Source organism: Platichthys flesus, chromosome 19 (genome assembly GCF_949316205.1).
Source record: "Platichthys flesus chromosome 19, fPlaFle2.1, whole genome shotgun sequence".
In the NCBI taxonomy this organism is placed as follows: Eukaryota; Metazoa; Chordata; class Actinopteri; order Pleuronectiformes; family Pleuronectidae; genus Platichthys; species Platichthys flesus.
In genome coordinates, this window is record NC_084963.1 from 17,013,026 (window position 1) to 17,036,630 (window position 23,605).

At 39.9% G+C, this 23,605-nt stretch overlaps 2 protein-coding genes across 2 annotated transcripts; both read right to left on the reverse strand.

Moving 5' to 3' along the window:
* Nucleotides 1–6,501: 6,501 nt before the first annotated feature.
* Nucleotides 6,502–10,785, reverse strand: LOC133975373 (proteinase-activated receptor 1-like). Its single transcript, XM_062413302.1, has 3 exons — nt 10,716–10,785; nt 9,857–10,003; nt 6,502–7,688 (listed from the first exon to the last, which is right to left on the reverse strand). The coding sequence occupies exons 1-3, from the start codon at nt 10,783–10,785 to the stop codon at nt 6,502–6,504; spliced, it is 1,404 nt and encodes a 467-aa protein (XP_062269286.1).
* Nucleotides 10,786–18,862: 8,077 nt separating this feature from the next.
* Nucleotides 18,863–19,909, reverse strand: LOC133975375 (proteinase-activated receptor 1-like). The gene has a single exon (XM_062413303.1). It carries the CDS (start codon nt 19,907–19,909, stop codon nt 18,863–18,865), a length of 1,047 nt encoding a protein of 348 aa, XP_062269287.1.
* Nucleotides 19,910–23,605: the final 3,696 nt, after the last annotated feature.

Genomic DNA, 23,605 nt, shown 5'->3' on the forward strand with positions numbered 1-23,605 from the left:
AAAATGCAGAAAAGTTGTTGGTCATTTTAAGCATAGTGCAGCAAACCAAGCGGAGCTCGAGCAGCAACAGAGTGAGAGAGCTTTGTGAATTACAGTAGGCCTTACCAGTTCCCCACTAAAGTGCTTACCTATATTATTGCAGGTATGTGTCTGAACTTCTAGGAAGTTTGCTCAGTGGTGCTGCCAGCGTTGTGTCATCTGTCGCGAGTGATGGAGGTCACTGAGGACGATCCAGCTTACATGATCAAGTTCAAGGGAACCTTTACAGCAGACATGGAGGGTCGTAAAGAAAAGACTAACATGTCATGGCTGAGAGTTGCAACAGCACTTGACCGAAGGTCAGATTGCCATGCTTTATTCTTTCTTATACTCATCCTCATTTTAGTTTTTCTCTGTGTGTTTGTATTATTAGGTTGCTTGCTTCTTTATACTTTGTATTTTTAAAATTAGCACTGTTAAGATAGGGATATTGTCGCAATTTTGTTATACCTGCACCTGTACTTGTGTTAAAGTTGCCTTTAATTTCATTTCAAGGTTTAAGGACCTCAAGTGTCTGAACAAACCTGACAGGGCTGAGGTGTGGGGTACGATCCGCGCGCTGATCCAGGAGATGGTGAGGGAGAGGCCTGAGCCTCCTACGAAAAAACCAACTCTCATGTTTGCCCATGAGTCTTCATCTGATGAAGAGGAGGACAGTATTGAGCAATGTCTGGAGCGCTACAAGGTAGAGCCTCTTTCTGGCATGGATGACTGTCCCCAGGAATGGTGGTCCACACATGAAGGGGCACACAGCGAAATGGCCTGCCTTGCACGCAAGTACTTTGCAGCACCAGCAACATCAGTACCTACTGAAAGGTTGTTTTCTGTGTCTGGGCATGTTGTGCAAAGAAGCGAGCTTCACTGTTGTCTGAAAATGTCAACAGGCTTGTCTGTTTGAGTAGCTGGCTCAAAGAAAAGAAGTATTAGGCTACCTTTTATTGGTAACCTAACTGTTACGGTTCATTGTTTGTTTCTGAAATAAGAGGCCTGACTACTATGTTCACAACAAAATCGAAAAAACTAAAACATTAAGCGATGGTTTAACTGCACTTTAGTCGTTGTTTACCTGAATTGTGCACTTTATGATTTTATTTTGTACTGCCCTGTTTGGCAGTGTTGTTTTTCAATCAAATAAATAATTTTCACAAAGCAAGCCAATCCACTTTTGCATGTTGATGTTAAGAGCATTATAACGGAAAAAAAAGTGAAGGGACATTTTGAATAGAATTTTTTTTGCGATTAATCGTGATTAATTTTGAGTTAACTATGACATAAATGCGATTAATCGCGATTAAAGATTTTAATTGTTTGACAGCACTAGTTTTGGTAAGACCTTCCTATCATGTATGAGGCTTTTGTATACGTCCCCCCAAGCTTGTGTTCGCACAAACAATATCTATTCTGATTACTTCCCCCTCAAGCGTGGGACCCATCAAGGGTGTCCACTATCTCCACTCTTGTTCGCCATTGCCATTGAACCATTGGCGGTGGCCCTAAGGTCAAGTCAGATACCAGGTATTTTAAGGGGTGGCGTCGAACATAAAGTGTCCCTGTATGCGGATGACCTCTTACTCTTCGTTTCTGACTTAGATAGAGCTTTCCCTATTGTCTTAAACTTACTGGAGGAGTTTGGTCAAATTTCAGGCGTGAATTAATGACGATCAATGCTGCAGCCATGGCATATCCATTGTCTGACTTACCTTTCAAAACATCTCTTGAACATTTTAAGTACTTAGGTGTCTGTTTAACCAAGAAATACTCAGATCTATATAAATTTACCTTCTCCCCTCTTCTGGCAAGGCTGACTCAGGATCTTCAGCGGTGGTCTCTTTTGCCTCTCTCTCTTGCAGGGCGGATAAACTGTGTTAAAATGAATGTACCCCCGAAATTTCTATGTCTCTTCCAATGTATACCTATTTTCCTTACTAAGCGTTTCTTTCACTCACTAGACCACACAATTTCCCAATTTTTATGGAATAAGATACACCCTAGAATTAAGAAAGATACTTTACAAAAACCTAAGGAGCTGGGTGGTTTAGCCCTCCCCAGCTTCTTACTCTATTACTGGGCAACAAACATTAGAGCCATGTTACACTGCTGTTTCTAATGACCAACCCCCACCCTGGCTACAGGTTGAGGAGGCCTCATGTGGTTGATCATCGCTGATGACCCTCCTGTGCTTCCCCACAACTAACCTGTATTAAAATCTGGACACAATTTAAACAACATTTTACTTTGCAATCTATACCTTGCCTGGCTCCTGTTTACTCTAATCCCCTGTTCAGCCATTATGGATCATGTTTTCTTAATTTGGAGGGACAAAGGAATTTGATCCTTTAACCATCTTTACATTGATGGTAAATTTGCTTCTTTTGGTCAGTTTGCACAGGCATTTAACTTACATTTAACTCACTTTTTCAGGTATTTGCAAATAAGAGATTTTGTACGTATCTACTTTCCCAATTTCCCCACCATACCGTCTTCCACGCTTATAGACACCATCCTCAAAATTAACCCCTACCAGAAAGGTACCATTTCAAAGATTTACTACACTCTTCTTGCACACCAATCCTCAACCTCTGATGCCCTGCCTACTGCATGGTCGGCTGATCTTAATATAGATATAGACCATGCGGTATGGGAGCAGGCTTTGAAATGGGTCCACTCATCCTCTGTCTTTGCCCGGCATGAAGTCCTACAATGTTAAGTAGTGCACAGGGTCCATTGGTCCAAGAGTAAAATGGCTCGTATATTCCCAGGTTTAGACTCAAGCTGCGACCCTTGCCATTTAGGACCGGCCAGTCTTGGCCACATCCTCTGGGCCTGTCCTGCACTTGTGCCGTTCTGGAAGGGTGTCTTTGACACTCTTTCAGCCGTCACTTCTACCAATGTCTGTCCCTCATCATTAGTTGCCCTGTTTGGTGTCCTACCGTTAGGGAACTCACTTCCATCTCACTTCTGCGAACTTGTGGCCTTTCTCTCCCTTTCAGCGAGTCGTGCGATCTTGCCACATTGGAAGAACTCTCCCCCCCCTCTTACTCTCAATGGCTTAGAGATGCCCTTCATTTTATGACTTTAGAAAAATTAAATACTCTTTGCGTGGCACCTCTAGTAAGTTCTGCAAGTTCCGGGAACCTTGCTTAGATAACATCAGGTCTACCCAACTAGATATCGCCACCATTAGTTAATTTGCCCCAACAATGCACCAGTGCCCTGTTTTAACTAGCCTTATTGGTAGTACATATTAGCAGCATGCGGCATGATTTTTTTCTAAATTTTTTAAAATTTTCTTTATTTATTTTTTCCTAATTTTTGTCCTCTTGTATTATTATTTATTGTTATGTATATGTTTATATAGGCTGTAATGTGTATCCTCATCATTTGGCTTTCTGATATGTTAACTTTTCATTTCTTATCTGTGAGGTTTATTGTACATTAAGTCTTGTTTTGTAATTTCTATAAATAAATAATATATAAAAAAAAGAAAATCCTCAAACAGCAAGTAGTAAACAACTGTAAGCGGATGTTAATGATACAATTCAATACACATATTATTTTTTTGGAGGGGGGTCTACTTCAATGAGCTCCCCACTTGAAGTAATTTGGGGCTCCAAATCTGAACGTCTCACCAATTCAAAGTTGTCAGACTCGAGCAGCCTTTATGCAGTGGTAGCCACCACACAGATGACCATACATGTTTAAAGGCACAGAAATGTGAATTTTTTATTATGTCTCCTGCATTTGGTCATGTGATGTAATGCAGCCAAGAGAGCCACAGTAAGATTGGGAATCACACAAGGGATTCATCTACAGTGTACAGCTGTGTGCTTTTATGGATATTTATAGTGTAACTTGCTCTGGATCAGAGAAGATTGAAGTGGAATTTTTTAATCTTTTGGAACTTTGACAAACACATGATTTAAGGACATAGAGAACAGCATGTTTTATATATTCATCCCATTACTTTTTTTACTTGAAGAAATATCCCTAGAGATGCCTACTTGTTTTCTCTCTTTGTAACCGCTAAATAACAGCATCAGAAGGAAAATGAGATGGGATGAATGACCTATCTTAGTACAAGTTAGTCTCTTTGTTTACTTAGTAAGGTAAATCTAATTGCTCTAATGGCATCTACTTCCAGGAAATCAGATAATGTTTATATTATTTTGATTAAAACTGAAACATTTACAAGCTAAAGTCATGGGGACTTTAACCCGCAAATGAGGATTGAAGTTATTACGAACTGAAAATGTGCAGAAAAATGTGTTTATAAAGAATGAGAAATGTGCTGGTTGCTTTCTCTTTGCGAGAGTTTTTAGGATGATGAGTTTGCACAGAGTTACCAGGTTTGTGTTGGATTCTGACAGGATGATCTGCTTCTGTTTTTTTTCTCTGAAAGATGAATTTAGTTTTATGCGTCTTTGCGTTGAACCTCTGGATTTGTTATTCACTCAAACAACTTAATAATAAATTCAACACTTACCGGGAGACTATAACAGAACTGAACCTTGGCACAGGTCACAAAGTCGATCAGTCTTCTACAGAAAAAGAGTTTCCTCTCATACAGACGGACATACTGAACCTGACTGGATGCACTTCAACAATTTCTCTTAGATGAACAAGGCAACTCGAGAGAGCAGGAGAGATATTTGGCAGTTGACAGGGGAAAATGTGCCTGTAATTTCTGGAAGATAAGAAAATGCTCTTAGAAAATAACCTAAGAAGAAGTTGATGAATGAAGCACAGTGACTTTTATGAAGTGTAAAGACACTTTCTGTCTTGTGTACAGTCTGGGTCCCCCTAGAGGTGGGAATTGAAAGTCCACTCTGTCGTAAAGACAGGTCTCGGTTTGAGCATCAAACGCACAGACACACACACACACACACAGACACTCTCGCAATCTTGCACCTTTCTTCCTTTCTTGTTCCATGCGGCTTGAAAAAGGCCATCACACTTTATTGATTCATTTTGGTTTGAGTTTGATCTTTAATATCATAAAGACCACTACACTGTTTGATTATTGAAATATGTACTTAAAGTTTTTACCTGAATAATAAAGTAAAAGTAAAAAACTTCCATCCGCCACAGTTATCTGGACTTGAAGACGGACAAAGACGAAGCCCTGAATCTTGATGATGCATCAGATAACAATTGACAATTTCTCATTTAAGTGTAAGTTATCAGGGGGCAGTATTAATAGCTGTAGATCAACTGGTGTCAGTTAAATGTTTAAACATTGAGGTTTTTTAAAAGTGGTTATTTAAAGCAGTTTGTTGTTGATTGTCATCTCATTGCTTTTACACATCTGTAAACTTTGAACCAATTTACATAGTAAAACAAATTAATTAAAAATAAATGAGTAAACTTTTTCCTCAATAGTTCCTTCACAGCCTCACAAGACTCTCACATCCGCGCAACACAAATGTGTGAGTTTGGTGTCATATAATTCAGAGTTTCCAATCATTTTATATGCTGTAGAAAGCTAACTTTAAAATGGTGTCAAATTACAGCTTTACTAGGACACATTCAGTACAGCAAATCGATCACCAGTAGGTGTCAGAATTAATCTAACTATACCAATGTCTACAATTTATTTTGGTTTTCATTCTCATTAATCAGGCCAGATCAGATCTTTAATTTAAACAAACCTCACTCATATGGGAGAGGTCCATGTTCAGATTCCTAAATTTTACAAGTTTATAATGCATTTTCAAGATTAAGAGAAGCGTGTTCAAGAAATATACTTAAAAAAAATGCTCCGTAATCAGTGCGAAAATCATGCAGCTCTACTAATATAGGGTGAGGTTATATTTTATAATATCATATATAAATGTGTGTCAAGCAGATAGTGTATTAGATTATAACAATTATTACAACAGTGTAATCAGCTATCATAACAAAATATATCTAGCATTATATGAATTGAACACAGGATAACATTATTAGTTGCAGTATAGTTAAATGGTATATGTTTACATGAACTCTATAGGTAAATAACGTTATATAATAGGCTTCTCAATTTAAAGTTCATAAAACCTGGATCACTTTTGGAATTTCTATCAAATTACCTCAAAGCAGTAATAAAACAATATTAACCAAATCAAGACAGTGTAAACATTATTTGCACTTTGCTTCAGTCATTCAATAAAATTAGCTGGTTTTCAGAACAGAATGAAATGTGGTTTCACGACATGTGTCTGTGATCGCCCCACCTCTGGGAAGAGAGAGAGGCAGAGGAAGCATTGTTGTTGAATTGAGCATGGGTTCAGGGCGTCATTGCTTGTTGACCACTGTCGACAAGACAGATCCATCCGACTATTCTGTAGTGTTGGTTACATAGTATATCTATTTGATCTGATTGAAAGCATGTGGTTTGGAAGAAACCCTGGTTTTTGTTTTGTCTCCAAAATGGAGATTTTAGGGTATGAAGACTGGGTGGAGGTCAACCTGCAGGTCACTGGATCAGGTTGTTCCGATCCTAGTTAAACGACTACTGAGGCCAGAAAAGGAATGTCCACTAAAGCCCTCAAAAATCTTCTCACACCTCAGTGTGCTGGATAGTTGTTTCTGGCACTGGGATGAGCCAAAGTAGTAGACCAGGGGATCCAGGAGGCAGTTCAGACTTCCTAAACACATAAACACTAGATATGCTGCGTAGGAGGCATCAGTGCTCTCTTGGATCGCCTCAGCACCTCCGTTAAATTGCAGATAGTGGGCAATCAGTAGACAGTTTGTTGGTGTGAAACACAGCACAAATATCACCAGCACTGTTCCAGCCATCACCATGGCTCTTGTTCTCCTGCGTGAACATCCTAAGACGCCACGTGGGACTCTGCTCAGTGCCCATATCACACGAGTGTAAGACCCCACTGTGACGAGCAGAGGCAGGAAGAAGAAGGCGCAGCACAGGGCGATGAAGTAGAACTTGTAGTACCAGATTACCTTGTGGACAGACTGGACGTCGTGGCAGGTGGTGATGTTCAGCTGACTGAGGGGAAAAGTCTGGTCGTGGAGGACAAGGGGCACAGTGCCAGCGAAGGATAATATCCACATGGCGACGCAGGCCATGATTGCGTTCCCTGGCGTCCTCCAAGGCAGAGAGTCAATAGGATAGACTACAGCAAGGAGACGGTCCACACTGATGCAAGTTATGAGCAGAACAGAGCAATACATGTTCCAGTAGAAGGCTGCAGTTACCACACGGCACATGAGTGAGCCGAATATCCAGTTGTTGCCGCCAAAGTGGTAGAAGATCTTGAAGGGGAGCAGCACAGCAAAGAGCAGATCGGCACAGGCCAGATTCAACATGTAGATGGCCGCCGTCTTCTTGGGTTTGATCTTCAGAGTGAAGGCCACCACTGCACAAATGTTGATCGGCAAGCTGAGGAGGCAGACCAGTGTGTAGAAGGAAGGGATGAGGATGTTGGACACAGAGCCTTTGAGAAACAACAGTGCCTCTTCAGAGATTTCCACCCTCTTGGTGCTGGTTACATTCAGCATCCCCGTTCCGTTGATGTTGGTTTCATTATGCATCAATGTGCTGCTGTTACTGTTATCACTTTCAGGAACCTTATTTGGCGTTCCAATTGGAACTGCAAAGAAGAATGACCTATCTGTCAACGAAGCTTCTTCCGTCTTCTTCAGTGTAGCTGGAGAGAGAGAAAGAGAGAAAAAGAGACTGAGGATCCAAGAAGTAAACAAAGATTGTTGATACAAATTTTGCCAGATCTTTTTAATTCATATAATAAATATTCTAGAACTAAAACAATAAAGTTATTTTCTTCATCAGTTGATTATCAGCATCAGTAAAAACTTTGACTGAGAATCTATTATTCTTTTATATAAATTTTAAATGACAATAATTTACTGTACTTTGATCTGATTATCAAAAAAAATACATTGCAAATCAAATCAATTTGGGTAGTTTACATTGTTAATGGCCATTTTATTTTTACAACACAACACCAATGCATGTGTGTTTGGGGTGTCATATGATTCAGCATTTCAAATTATTTTATCTGCTGTACAAAAACTAACTTTAAAGTGGTGTCAAATTACAGATTAACTAGAGCTCATTCGGTAAAGCACGTTTATCACCAGCATGGATCTAACTATACCATGTCTACAATTAATTTGTCTTTTTATTCTCATCACTCAGGCCAGATCAGATCTTTACTTAAAGCATACCCCACCCCTATGGGTTGTATATATTTTTTACAAGTTTTCAAGTTTAAGAGAGGCGTATTCAAGAAATCTACTCAAAAAAACACCAAGTAGTCTTTGCCAAAAAATGTAGCTCTACTAATGTATGGTAAAGTTATATTCTGTAATGTAATATATAAATGTGTGTCAAGCAGAAGGGGTATACAGAAATGTAGATTATAACAATATTAATTACAACAGTTTTATCAACTATCACAACATAATATATCTAACATTATATGAATAGAATACAGGATAACATAACTAGTTGCAGTATAGTTATATGGCATATGTTTAGCTGCATTCTATAGGTAAAATACTTTATAAAATAGGTTTTTCAATTTAAAGTTCATAAAATCTGGAACACTTTTGGAAGTCCTATCAAATTACCTCAAAGCAGTAATAAAACAATATTAACCAGATCAAGACAGTTTAAACATTATTTGCACTTTGCTTCAGTCATTCAATAAAATGAGCTGGTTTTCAGAACAGAATGAAATGTGGTTTCATGACATTCGTCTGTGACCGCCCCACCTCTTGGAAGAGAGAGAGGCAGAGGAAGCATTGTTGTTGAATTGAGCATGGGTTCAGGGCGACGTTCCTTGTTGAGCACCGTCAACCAGACAGATCCATCCGACTATTCTGTAGTGTTGGTCATATGGCATATCTATTTTATCTGATTGAAAGCATGTGGTTTGGAAGAAACCCAGGTTTTTGTTTTGTCTCCAAAATGGAGCTTTAATGGTATGAAGACTGGGTGGAGGTCAACCTGCAGGTCACTGGATCAGGTTGTTCTCATCCTAGTTCAGCGACTGCTGAGGCCAGAAAAGGAATGTCCACTACAGCCCTCCAAAATCTTCTCACACCTCAGTGTGCTGGAAAGTTATTTCTGGCACTGGGATGAGCCAAAGCTGTGGTTATTTTGTTTTGTGTTGTGTAGTTTGTTGCTCTCCTCCTTTCCTTTTGTGTTCCCCTGTGGGTTGCGTGTGACAGGGGGCGTGGCTGGCTTGTGGCTGCAGCAGGACAAGGCACACCTGCTTCCAATCCACCTAATCATCCCCTTCATATAAGCCTGGTTGTCTCATTGCTTCGACGCCAGATTATTCTGTCTACTATGGCAGCAGGTGCGCAGCAGTAACTCTCGATCTTCTTGTCTTTTGGATGTACGCTAACCTTTGTGCTTCTCTTCAATCCAGAACCCTTGTGTGCCTCACCGCTCGGCCCTTCATCCTCTACTCTGCCAGGATCTCCAAGCCAGCCAGCACCCTGCCACTCCAGCCTACTTCTTCCTCACCAGCAAATAAACTCTGTTCATTTACCCACTAACAACCACTCTGTGTCTGCTTTGGGGTCTGAACCTTCACTTAAACATAACAAAAGCATTAGACCAGGGGATCCAGGAGGCAGTTCAGACTTCCTAAACACATTCACACGAGATATGGTCGCCTCAGCTTTGATCGCCTCAACACCTCTGTTAAATTTCAAATAAAGTACCATCATTTGACGGCTTGTGGGTGTAAAACACAGCACAAATATCCCCAGCACTGTTCCAGCCATCACCACTGCTCATGTCATTGAACGCCACATGGGACTCTGCTCAGTGCCTAAATCACACAAGTGTAGGACACCACAATGATGAGAAGAGGCAGGAAGAAGATGATGCAGCACAGGATGATGAAGCAGATCTTATTGGACCAATATAGCTTGTGCACAGTCTGGACTTCGTGGCAGGTGGTGATGTGCAGCTGGGGAAAAGTCTGGTCTTGGTGCACAAGGGGCACACGACCAGACATAACAGGTTTGGTGTGGTCTTTGGTATGTAAGTTTGGGTTTCTATTAATTTGGGTTTAGTACCTTTTGCTAGAACAACTGACAATGCATTTAATATACCTGCACTTTCTCCATAGAAGCTGCTAAAACCTTTATCCTGATAATGTTTTCCTCTACACTTGACATCTTTTGCACTTCTGTCCCCTGGGAGAGGGATATGTATGTAACACCATGTTAAAGCCCTGTGAGACAAATTGTGATTTGTGAATATGGGCTATACAAATATAATTTGATTGATGATTGATAAAAAAACACTTTTACCTGTTCACAATATGATTGGCTAGGTCTAAATTTCCATCTTATTATCATCCATCCATCTCCATCTATAAATCCATTTATCCGAAACAGTTGAGCAACTGTAGCTCCTGTCATCCACACCCCAACAGTGAACCCTTTTCAAAGTCCCTCAGATCTGTTCCTCTTGCCTTAAACCCATCCAAGATATACACATGTATGATATATACATACATGTATAACTGTACCACTCTAAAGACTACATTCATTCAGCCTTTTCCCTTTAAATTGTCTGTAGTTGATAAGTATTCATTAAGCAACTCACCTTTTGGGTTTTAATAAAATAACACAGTAAAAAATCAAACCTTATATTCAGGTGTTATTTTTTATAATAAGTGAATCGTTCTTACCGCTGTTGATCCCAGCTGAGTTAGCACATGCACACACCAGAACCAGCACTGCTGGAAACACTTGAAGCATCGTGCTGGTGAAAAATTAAGCAATAACAACAATATTTAAAAATGATTCTATTTAATATGGTTAATCCGCCTGTCAGTTTACTGCGTGTGTCTCATCTCTCACTCTCTCTCTCTCTTTCTGCTGCTGATCGTGACCAGTAAATTGGTTTCCTCCCAACGTCTGAAAGAAAATACACAAAACCCCTGAACAGCCAATCAACAACACAGAGACACTCCTGTTCAATGATGTCAACTTTCCCATCACACTGACAGGAAACACACACACTGACTATAACTGGACCTCAACTTTTATTAAAGGTTGAAGTAGACAGTGTTTATTCTTGGCTGCAGAGTAAAGAACATCAATCCTCTATACACTGCTGTCAGACTCCACAGCATATAATATATATATGTGTGCATTTTATATTATCTAGCATCTGTTGTAAAAGGTTTTATTTTATTCTATTGCCTTTTTTATTCTCTTGCCTAAATCTGGCTTGCCTGATGCAAGTAAATTTCCCTGGTGTGGAATCAATAAAGTTTGATATTTTTATCAACTAGAAAAGTATTAAACAACTGAGAGCAAATTACCGCCTTTTGGGCAATCAACAGTCTCAAGCAACAACAGAAAATGCTTGGTATCACTTACCTTTAAGATCAAGCACTGAGAACACAAACGTTTAGAAATGTACTAAAGGTCTTCACTTGCATAGTTTCTTATAAGTTATTCTATATTAAAATCTAAACTCCGTCAAAGAAGAGAGTCCATTCTGGAGTAATGAAGGCAGACCAATACAGACCTGGGCTGAAGCAGGATTATAATGAATCACAATATTCTCAGAGTTAAGACAAAAAAACATTGAATTAATTTATCATAACTGTCAAAAAAGATCCACAATGTCTGACTGCAGGGATATTTCTTGATTGGAAAATGCACAACCACACAACCTTTACATTTAGTGATTTATATCACAATAGGGTGATGCAACCAAGTGATTATTTGAAGTACCGGTATTTGATTTTGAATATGCTTTGATCTATTATAGAGAATATTTGTTGATTATTTGAATTATTTGATTGTGGAATTGGTTTTGAATATGTTTTTATTTGACTATTTGCAGATGTTTGGGTTTTGGCCTCCTATGTATGTTGTGCACTTATTTTGACACTTTGGGAGAATAAATGTTGTTATAAACCTATTTGCAACTGTGTGCCTTGCCATCTTTGGGTTTGAAAGTCCAGTCTTTTTAAGGTTACATTACCTTCACCCGAGGCTGGGTGTGACACAGACTCACAATTCTAGTCAGAATGTGAGACTGTGAGTCTGATTATGGGGCGTGTGTCAACCGAACCAGAAAATACAATTCCTCTTCGCCTCAATTGGATAGACCTACAACCAATCAGAGCAACGTAGTATGTGACGTATGTTAAGCATCGCATTGTGAGTTATTAACTAACGCTGAGTTCACACCGGACGCTGAAGTGATGCCAAAGCGACGCTTCAGCGCAGCGCCAAGCCTTAAATAACAGCTGGCTCCCATCCACTCCCATGTTAAAACTTTGTGCCGGTCACACCGGAGGCTGAAGCACCGCGCTGCGCCAAGGCTGCCTCGCGCCGTGCAGTGATCGTTTCGGCGTCAAGTCTATTTTTTCCGCTTGACGCGAGCGTATCGCACCAAGAAACACACTGAAAAAGGATTTTAAACTATATTGATGACATATTTTATATGATATAAATGATCAAATATGCATCCCATACTTTGAAGTCCCCTTCTGTTGTGCTGGAGTTTTAATTTGACCAATGACATTATTAAATGTCCCCCTCTGCCCATCCACTACAGCCACACAAGCAGTGATACAGATAAAAAGAGAGAGAAGGGGGGGGCTACGTATTCTCCACATAGGCTTGAGTGGAGAATACGTAATTTACCCCCGACACCCGACATTTAACGGAGCAAACAGCGGAGAAGTTCTTCAACATGGATGACATTAAATTAATAATTGAAGTGGAGTAGTACAGTGAGTTGTATGATCCTCGGAACATGTTGTATAAAGACAACACCAAGGAGGACACATGTTGGGACGCTGTTGCTTAATGTTGGAGCAACAAGTAAGTATATGCTTTTAATCTACTGGATCAACGGGTGATATTATTAGCGCTGCCCGGCGGTTCAGCGTCGCTTCAGTGTCCGGTGTGAACAGCCAAGCGCCGGCGCGATAGGGATTAGCGCGGTGCTTTGGCGTTGCGTCCACGTTCTCTGTTCCTCTTTCAAAATGAATGCGCTGTCCATGTCTTCTAAAACAGACTCAATGGCAGCATCTACACATCTCAGCTCTCCAGCGGCAGGCATGTTAGTTGAAAACGAGTTCAATCCAAGGGCACTTTGATGACGTGGTTGGTTACGTTACCGTTGATCATCTGTCAATCATCATATAAAGCTCGCCCTGACAATCTGATTGGTCCGGATGATTTCGAACCGGGCATAATTTCTCCCCAACGGAGCGACTCCAGACCGAACTTCCCGACCTCAAATGTTGTGGGCGGGGCTAAGTTCGTCTGGCAGCCAGGCTAATCCGCCACAGTTATCTGGACTTGATGACGGATGAAGACGAAGCCCTGAATCTTGATGATGTATCAGATAATAATTAATAATATTTCATTTAAGTGTCAGTTATCAGGGGACATCATTTTAGTACCATTAAATCCAGTGGCGTAAGTTTAATGTTTAAAGCTCGAGGTTTTTTAAAAGAGGTTATTTAAAGCAGTTTGTAAACTGTGAACACGATTTCCATAGTAAAACAAATTAATTAAAAATAAATGAGTCAGCTTTTCCTCAGTAATTCCTTCACAGCCTCACAAGACTCTCACCTCCGCACAACAACAATGGATCTGTGTGTGTGGTGTCATAAAATTCAGAGATTCCAATTATTTTATCTGCTGTCAAAAACTAACTTTAAAATGGTGTCAAATTACAGCTTTACTAGAACACATTCAGTACAGCACATTTCTCACCAATAGGAGGCAGCAAGGACCTAACTATACCAATGTGTACAATTTACTTTACTTTTGTATGTATGTTGTATTTATTGTGTTTTACAACGTTCCGTTGATGTTGGTTTCATTATGTATCAACATACTGTTGTTGCTGTTTTCATTAGGCCTGTTTGTACTTTCAGAATGACTAATTTCCTCTTGAGTCTCCTCTGCTTCGAACATAGGACATACTCCCGAAGGAATTTCAAGCATTTCCTCTGTAAATGGAAAGACAGTAAGAGAGAAAAGAGTCAGAGGATCCAAGATGTAGACAAAGATTGTTTTTTAAACAAGGTGTTGACTGATCTCTTTTATTCATATGACATCAGCATCAGCAACTAGTTTCATTGGGAATCAATTAATTTAGTTTTTAATGCCAATAATTTACTTTACTGTAATCTGATTATCAAACTAAGACATTTTACAACAAGTCAAATTGGGATATTTTAATTATTGATGTGCATTTTTTTAAACATTTAATAACAAGTTATAGTTCAAACTGTCAATTCAGAATATAATCTCTTATTTGTTTTTCATTTTTCAGCCTCTCCAATATGGAGTTGTGGCTTTCTCATTTTTTATTGTAAACTCAAAGGTCTAGGAAATGTTGTAATATCTGGTATGATGTTGCAACTTGTATATATTTAAATGAAAAAATGATTAATTTAAATTAAAACCTGCAAACCAGCCAATTAGGAAAACGATCAGCTCATAGTTCCTATTTTCAATTTTGATTTAAATGTTGATTATTTTCTAACTTAATATTTGTTGGTCCATGAAATGCATTAGAACAAAATCCACAAACTGGATCCAGGGGATATTTTGGTGTCTGAGTTTGTACCAGGAGAACAGCTTCAACCCTAACCCTATCCTTTATTGGTATTGATTCTACAATTGATTCTACAAATTGCTGAACTCTACCTGATGGAGGGAACATTAATCTCCCAATACATATTCCCAATTTGATTTTGATAATGTGGTGGAGAGCGTCAATCCATGTTAGTCTGACTGTTAAAGCCATAGTATATGATTCTGATTATTTTCTTAATCGTCAAACCATTCTCTGATCCTCTCGTGTCCTGGGGATGGGGGGCTTTGTCGTTCTGGATCAATATCATGTTCTGAAAAATGTCCTAATAGGATGGAGGTGATCACCACAATTGTACTGATTTGCAGTGACCCTGACCCCACATCCTCTCTGAGTAACCTGAGGAAGCTTTACTCTTCAGGTTTTCCTGACAGATTTCACTAACAATAACATTACCATCATATCATCAGTACTATTACCATCATCTGCCACTGCACCTTATCTACCCATTTATCTTGTGTTTCTGTTTTTATTCTTTCAACCGCAATATTTTATATTTTATTGTATTTTATTGAATTCAAATGTACCGGCTGCTATGACAACTTAATTTCCCTTCGGGGATGAATAAAGTAATCTATCTATCTAAACAGTTTAGCCATGACTCAGCTCCTGACTTCAGCTCCTAGCCATGTCCCATCAGTTGTATCAGTTGAGTGACTCTGTCAAAGTCACTCAAATCTTTTCCTGCTGCCTTGAACCCATCAGCATTTTCAGACCCCCCACAGATCCTTTGTGCTGTTGGGCCACAGTCCAGAGGCTGAACACCAGACACTGGAGCCGACGGTGAGGACAAAGGGTTGTAAAACTTTTGGAGGGAAAACATTCTCCAGCAGGCCTGAGAATCTCCCCCTGGTGGTTGGAAAATGTCCTGAAGCGCCTTCAGGACCCCCGCTGAGTTCCAAGCCCCGCCCACTGAGGTCCAACTCTGACACTCAATTGGCTTAAAGCCAGCATCATCCTATGACCAGCACCTCAAGGAGGCAGAACCTCTCAGGTAGAATAAAACCACTGACATCAATAATCACTGCCATTTTCCCTGCTCTGAAGACGTCAACAGACCCCTCCGGGTCTTTCCAGATGATTTAGTTGCTAAAGGGGGCAACCAGAGTTATTTTCTTTCATTTCTTTCATTTTCTTTTATGTTAAGTCTGATCTTACTTTGATAGAGACTATTTTTGTTTTTAACTTGAAAAGGCCATGCACAGGAACTCACTCGCTCGCTGGCCGAGCTCGGAGACTTTCTTTCCAAATCCACAGCTGCGTCAACCGCTGCTCATCCCTGCAGAAGAGACGAAGCCGAATTTCGTTCCAAGAGCAAGAGACTTCGCTCTTTTCGGTCCAGTGCTGACCTCCGTTGCAACCACGAGACCCACCGGAGCACCGCTTAAGAGGCCAGGACACTGATTTGTTTTCCAGGAATCCGCCCGTTCGCACGCATCCTGAGGTTTAACGACAGATTCACTGGACTTCCGGGAAATCCGCGCCCCACGCGCAAGCAACACCGCGGAGGTCACAGTAAGAGGCTTTATTGTCTGGGCAGAGACTAGTTTAAATACTTAGCGTGTCATTTGTTTGATTGTATGTTTGTAGATCGCTGATCTGTTTTTAGCCGTGCTACACGGCGGGCCGAGACGACACATCCGGTTCCTTTGTTTACTGTGTTTTTGAGAAGAGCGCGGTACAGAGCCGGTGCTTCCTTTTTGCGTGTTACCGTCAGAGATATTGTGCGGAGGTTTACATCTGTTAAAAGATAAATCTCACGTAACTGGCCTGCTTCGCTGGAAGTTTATCTCTGACGATGTTTTGTGAGCTTTCCTGATCTCTCTCTCTCTCTCTCTCTCTCTCTCTCTTCTCCTAAACCTGTTTTTACACACATCCCGACCTACATTTATACATTTCATGTTACATGGAGAAATCTAGATTTAACGAGCATTTATACATCTCGACGCCATTCGGCGCCAAAACCACGAGATAAGAAATCTCTTTGTCTTAAAGATCCCCTTTGTTAAGGTCAGTGACTGGCAGCCATTTTGCTTTTCGCAACGTGGCTTCACTAAGGTAACCTCCATCTTGAAAGTACGTGAATGTAACATCACCTTGAATTCGGCCAGAGGACGTCACCACGTCATTACGCCATAGCCACTCCCCTTTCTCTTTCTTACGCACGCACGCACGCAGACAGACAGACAGACAGACAAACAGACACCGTATTACATGTGTGACAATTGTGATAGCTGCTGCTGTTGTTACCATCTTTGAAATATTGGAGTTTGTTAAATGAAGAATCATTGAAATAACATTAACTTTATTTCCCCTTTTTTAATAAATACTTTTGTAATTAAAGTATTTGTATTTCTGTGATTATTTGTGCATATGTATGTGTATACAGCTGGATTACTATAGCCTGTGTTCGAACTTAAAACCCTTCATTGTTTATTATATAATCATTAATACTAAATATTGAGATTATTAATATAACCTATATCATTGAGACTGATATTTAAAGATTGAATTGTTGGTCCCTGTAACCAGGGTGGTGCCCCGCGACAATAAGCAATGATTACAGATTTGTATTATTCTTAATTGATAATTTTATTGTTTTCATTAATTATTTTAACTATTATTAATGGATAACCGTATCATTTCTAATTAAATGTGTTACTATTCTTAATTAATAGCTTTATCATTTTTTGATTATTTTTAAGAAATAATTGTTATTTTAATAATCATATTTCATGATTATTAATAATTAGCCAACGTCAATTCTACTCCTACTATTGCACAACAGTGCCATTCACTGGAAACACTCTCATTTCATCCAATCATTCATTTATGTTTCCTTTAATGTGTCTGTAGCTCACCAGTTACTTTTATAACTTTTTTATTTTCTTGTTTCTAGCTAATCTTTTCAGCTCTATTAAATCAACACAATTAAGTTTATCATAAATTGTACACCATGATCTATTCATATTGAATGTTGATACATATACACATTTTAACTGTGTTTTCAAAATTAGAAAATGAATGTTTTCTTACCATTCATCACAGTTGAGTCTGCACACGCACACACCAGAACCAGCAGCAAGACTTTTTGAAACACCGAAAACATTGTGCTGGCGAAACTGAAGCAATGAACACAGGTAAGAAAATGTTAATCTTAAATATGGTTGAATCTTGTAAATGAGTCAAAGTTTTCCTCAGTAGTTCCTTCACAACCTCACAAGACTCTCATCTCTGCACAACACCAATACATGTGTGTCTGTGTGAGTGTGGTGTCATATAATTCAGAGTTTCCAATAATTTTATCTACTGTAGAAAACTCACTTTAAAATGGTGTCAAATTACAGCTTTACTGGGCACATTTAGTACAGCACATTAATCACCAGTAGGTAGCAGAATGGATCTTACATACCATGTCTACAATTCATTTATCATTAATGACTGACTCATTAATCAGGACAGATCAAATCTTTAGTTTAAGCAGACCTCACTCCTATGGGAGAGGTCCGTATTCAGGTTTCGGATTTTTGTTTTTACAAGTTTATAATGCATTTTTCAAGTTTAAGAGAAGCGTGTTCAAGAAATATACACACAAAAATGCTCAGTAATCAGTGCCAAATCATGTAGCTCTACTAATATATGGTGAAGTTATATTCTTAAATGAATACAGGATAACATTACTAATTGCAGTACAGTTATATTCTATTAGTTTAGCTGCATTCTATAGGTAAATAACTTTATATAGTAGGCTTCTCAATTTAAATTTCATAAAACCTGGACCACTTTTGGAATTTCTATATAATTACCACAAAGCAATAATAAAATGATATTAACCAAATCAAGACAGTTTAAACATATAAAATGAGCTGGTTTTCAGAACAGAATGAAATGTGGTTTCATGACATACGTCTGTGATCGCCCCACTTCTGGGGAGAGAGAGAGGCAGAAGGAGCAATGTTATTGAATTGAGCATGGGTTCAGGGCGTCATTGCTTGTTGACCACTGCTGAACAGACAGATCAATCCAAATGTTCTGCAGTGTCGGTCATCTAGCATATCTGTTTTATCTGATTGAAAGCATTTCGTTTGGAAGAAAAACCCGGGTTTTTGTTTTGTCTCCAAAATTTAGTTTTTATGGTATGAAGACTGGGTGTAGCTCAACCTGCAGTTAACAGGATCAGGTTGTTATCATTCTATTTCAGTGACTACTGAGGCTAGAAAAGGAATGTCTACTACAGCCCTCCAAAATCTTCTCACACCTCAGTGTACTGGAAAGTTGTTTCTGGCACTGGGATGAGCCAAAGTAGTAGACCAGGGGATCCAGGAGGCAGTTCAGACTTCCTAAACACATAAACACTAGATAGGCTGCGTAAGAGCCATCAGTCCTCTCTTGTATCGCCTCAGCACCTCCGTTAAGTTGCAGATAGTGGGTCATCAGAAGACAGTGTGTGGGTGTGAAACACAGCACAAATATCACAAGCACTGCTCCAGCCATCACCACTGCTCTTGTTCTTCTGCTCGAACGTCCTAGAACGCAGCGTGGGACTCTGCTCAGTGCCCAGATCACACGAGTGTAGGACCCCACTGTGATGAGCAGAGGCAGGAAGAAGAAGGCACAGCACAGGGCGATGAAGTAGAACTTGTAGTACAAGATTATCTCGTGCACAGACTGGACGTCGTGGCGGTGATGTTCAGCTGACTGAGGGGAAAAAGTCTGGTCGTCGAGGACAATGGGCACAGTGCCAGCGAAAGATAATATCCACATGGCGACGCAGGCCATGAATGCGTTCCCTGGCGTCCTCCAAGGCAGAGAGTCAAGAGGATAGACTACAGCAAGGAGACGGTCCACACTAATGCAAGTTATTAGCAGAACAGAGCAGTACATGTTCCAGTAGAGGGCTGCGGTGTCCACACGGCACATGAGCGAGCCGAATATCCAGTTGTTGCCTCCAAAGTGGTAGGAGACTTTGAAGGGGAGCAGCACAGCAAAGAGCAGATCGGCACAGGCCAGATTCAACATGTAGATGGCCGCCGGCTTCTTGGGTTTGATCTTCAGAGTGAAGGCCACCACTGCACAGATGTTGATCGGCAAGCTGATGAGGCAGACCAGTGTGTAGAAGGAAGGGATGAGGATGGTGGACACAGAGCCAGTGAGAAACAACAGCGCTTCTTCTGAGATTGTCACCTTCTGGGTGCTGGTTTCATTCAGCAGCTCTGTTCTGTTGGTGTTGCTTAAATTATACATCAACCTCTTGTTGTCAAAGTGTTCATTGGGGATGAGCCGCGTTCTGTTAATATCACTCGTTTCAAGTCTTTTCACAAAATGTTTATTTGCTCTGAACGCACAACTAGTTCTCAAACCAAACTAGTGGTTTGAGAACTAGTTTGGTCACAGTTCCTAGTGAAACAGTTGAGCTGTCTCAACTGTTGAGCTGTCTCTGTGACTTCAGCTTTTCTTTGTGTTGGCTACCTATAAATGAAATGAACCAGCAAATGAATGTGTCTTTAGCTGTGATATTTAGGTTATGTGTTATTTAAAAGTTAATGTTAGCTATGTTATGCTCTTTGCATGCAACTAGCTACTTATCTCTAACCTGGTACCAACAAAACATTCCAAAGGGGGGGGGGGGTCCTCCGTTATCTGGCCAGCCACCATTTTGAAAGCCCACTCACTCACACACACACAGACACACACAAACACACAAGCACACATACACACAAACACGCATTCTCACATATACACCTTTATTAATTCGTGTTTTCCTACTTTTAGTATCTTCTTAATAAATATTTTCTAAAACAAATGTTGTTTTCATTTATGTTGCATCAGTGTGAATTTTGCCAACCTCTACGCTGTCAAGAACTCTATATCCTTCAACTTTGATAACTATCTATAAGGCAATTTTGGTTAAAGTTATTCATTTAATTGTTAATCAGAGTTCGAAATTTGAAGTTAGTGCTTTCATAAGACTTAATCAATAAATTGGCTATCTTTTCCCTTCCTTTGAAGGCTGGTGCCCCGACGTAACTTTAATCAATTAAAGTAATTATTTAATATTAATTTTTTTTAATATTCAATACTTTTCTGATAGCAAAATTCATTGAATGCCCAAAGGCACAGCATATAATGGTGTCAAGTTTAATGTATAAATTGCATGACAACAGAAACTGAGTAGGACTGGAACTCACACTAGGCAGTGAACTACAGCGTACAGCTACGTTTTGCCATGGAAATGTATGGTAACATTGTCAATGTTACTTCTGAATTTCAGAGGATTACAGTGGACTGTTAAATGTTTTGCGCTATTTTTTTAACTTTTCACCAACACATTTGAGGGGAAATATCCCTGGAGATGCCTAAGTGTTTCCTGCTTGTTACAGTCAGATAATGTCATCAGATGGAAAATGAGATTGGATGAATTCAGCCACTGAAATGCCCTATTGTAGTCTCTTTTTTTACCCGCTAATGTAGATCTAATGGCTCTAATGGTGTCTTGTTCCAGGCGATCACATGTTTATTTTTTATTTTTTAATAAAACAGAAAACTCGAACTCTATAACAAGACGGTTCTCTCATAGAGATCAAGCTCAACCAAGCTGAAGCTTTAGACATCATGTGTTTGATTCTGGGAGCTCTGCAGTTGCACTTACATTGATGAGTCCCAGAGCGCTGGTCACCTGGAAACATTTGGCTCTTTGATGGTTAAATGTTCCACTACGTTCCCCAGCTAATTACTAAGTTTCCTGTTTGGTGCTGCAGAAAGTGCACTGTGGGTTTAAAGAGCCTTTTTTCTTGTCTGATTCAGTGGAACAATATACAAAAACAACATAATGAGCAAAAACATTTTTAAGAGAGACACTATGAAGCCTCATAGAGCTAAATGGACTTCATTGCCAGGTGATAGCTCTTAATCATTGAATCCTCATGATTGACCCTTTAGCAACCAACTAGCCATGTGATCCCTTGTTAATATAATTACACTGATTATTGCAGGTTCCGTTTTCACAGCAACTATTATCTCACTGGCCATTGGTACAGAGTGTAGCATTCAATGAACACCTACTGACCATTTATATCAATGCATGAACCACAACACTCACCTTCATTCCTTGTTCATGCTGGTTGAAAAAGGCAATCACACTTTATTGATACATTTTTGTATTGATTTTAATATTATCAAAACTACTACATTGTTTTATTATTGAATTATGTAATCAAAGTTTTTACATGAGTAATAATGTCAATAATAAAACACCTCCATCCGCCACTAGCCTGACGTTGTCAGACTCACAATTCTATTCAGAATGTGAGTCTGAGACCGCTCCATTGGGCTGTGATTATGGGGCGTGTTTCAACTGACCAGGAAATACAATTTCTCTTCGCTCAATTGGATAGACCTACAACCAATCAGAGCAACATAGTATGTGACGTATGTTAAGCATCGCATTGTGAGTTATTAACTAACGCTGGGTTCACACCGGACGCTGAAGCCTTAAATAACAGCTGGCTCCCATCCACTCCCATGTTAAAACTTTGTGCCGGTCACACCGGAGGCTGAAGCATCGCGCTGCGCCAAGGCTGCCTCGCGCTGTGCAGTGATCGTTTCGGCGTCAAGTCTATTTTTTCCGCTTGACGCGAGCGTATCGCTGCAGGAAACACACTGAAAAAGGATTTTAAACTGTATTGAGTACATATTTTATATGATATAAATGATCAAATATGCATCCCATACATTGAAGTCCCCTTCTGTTGTGCTGGAGTTTTAATTTGACCAATGACATTATTAAATGTCCCCCTCTGCCCTTCCACTACAGCCACACAAGCAGTGATACAGATAAAAAGAGAGAGAGGGGGGGCTACGTATTCTCCACATAGGCTTGAGTTGAGAATACGTAATTTATCCCCGACACCCAACATTAAACGGAGCAAACAGCGAAGTTCTTCAACATGGATGACATTAAATGAATAATTGAAGTGGAGAAGAACAGTGAGTTGTATGATCCTCGGAACATGTTGTATAAAGACAACACCAAGGAGGACACATGTTGGGATGCTGATGCTTAATGTTGGAGCAACAAGTAAGTATATGCTTTTAATCTACTGGATCAACGGGTGATATTATTAGCGCTGCCCGGAGGTTCAGCGTCGCTTCAGTGTCCGGTGTGAACAGCCAAGCGCCGGTGTGATAGGGATTAGCACGGTTTTGGCGTCGCCTCCACGTTCTCTGTTCCTCTTTCAAAATGAATGCTCTGTCGATGTCTTCTAAAACAGACTCAATGGCAGCATCTACACATCTCAGCTCTCCAGCGGCAGGCATGTTAGTTGAAAACAAATTCAACCCAAGGGCACTTTGATGACATGGTTGATTACGTTACCGTTGATCATCTGTCAATCATCATATAAAGCCCGCCCTGACAATCTAGTCCGGATGATTTCGAACCGGGCATAATTTCTCCCCAACGGAGCGACTCCAGACCGAACTTCCCGACCTCAAATGTTGTGGGCGGGGCTAAATTCGTCTGGCATCCAGGCTAATCCGCCACAGTAATCTGGACTTGATGACGGATGAAGACGAAGCCCTGAATCTTGATGATGTATCAGATAATAATTAATAATATTTCATTTAAGTGTCAGTTATCAGGGGACATCATTTTAGTACCATTAAATCCAGTGGCGTAAGTTTAATGTTTAAAGCTCAAGGTTTTTTAAAAGAGGTTATTTAAAGCAGTTTGTAAACTGTGAACACGATTTCCATAGTAAAACAAATTAATTAAGAATAAATGAGTCAACTTTTCCTCAGTAATTCCTTCACAGCCTCACAAGACTCTCACCTCCGCACAACAATGTATCTGTGTGGGTGGTGTCATAAAATTCAGAGATTCCAATTATTTTATCTGCTGTCAAAAACTAACTTTAAAATGGTGTCAAATTACAGCTTTAC

Coding starts and splice junctions, on each gene's coding strand:
- LOC133975375 (XM_062413303.1), bottom strand. CDS start 19,909: ATGTATAATTTAAGCAACACCAACAGAACAGAGCTGCTGAATGAAACC.
- LOC133975373 (XM_062413302.1), bottom strand. CDS start 10,785: ATGCTTCAAGTGTTTCCAGCAGTGCTGGTTCTGGTGTGTGCATGTGCT. Junction 10,004..10,715: donor CTCAGCTGGGATCAACAGCG/GTAAGAACGATT, acceptor TTGTGCACCAAG/ACCAGACTTTTCCCCAGCTG. Junction 7,689..9,856: donor CATTGTGGTGTCCTACACTT/GTGTGATTTAGG, acceptor CTCTCTCTCCAG/CTACACTGAAGAAGACGGAA.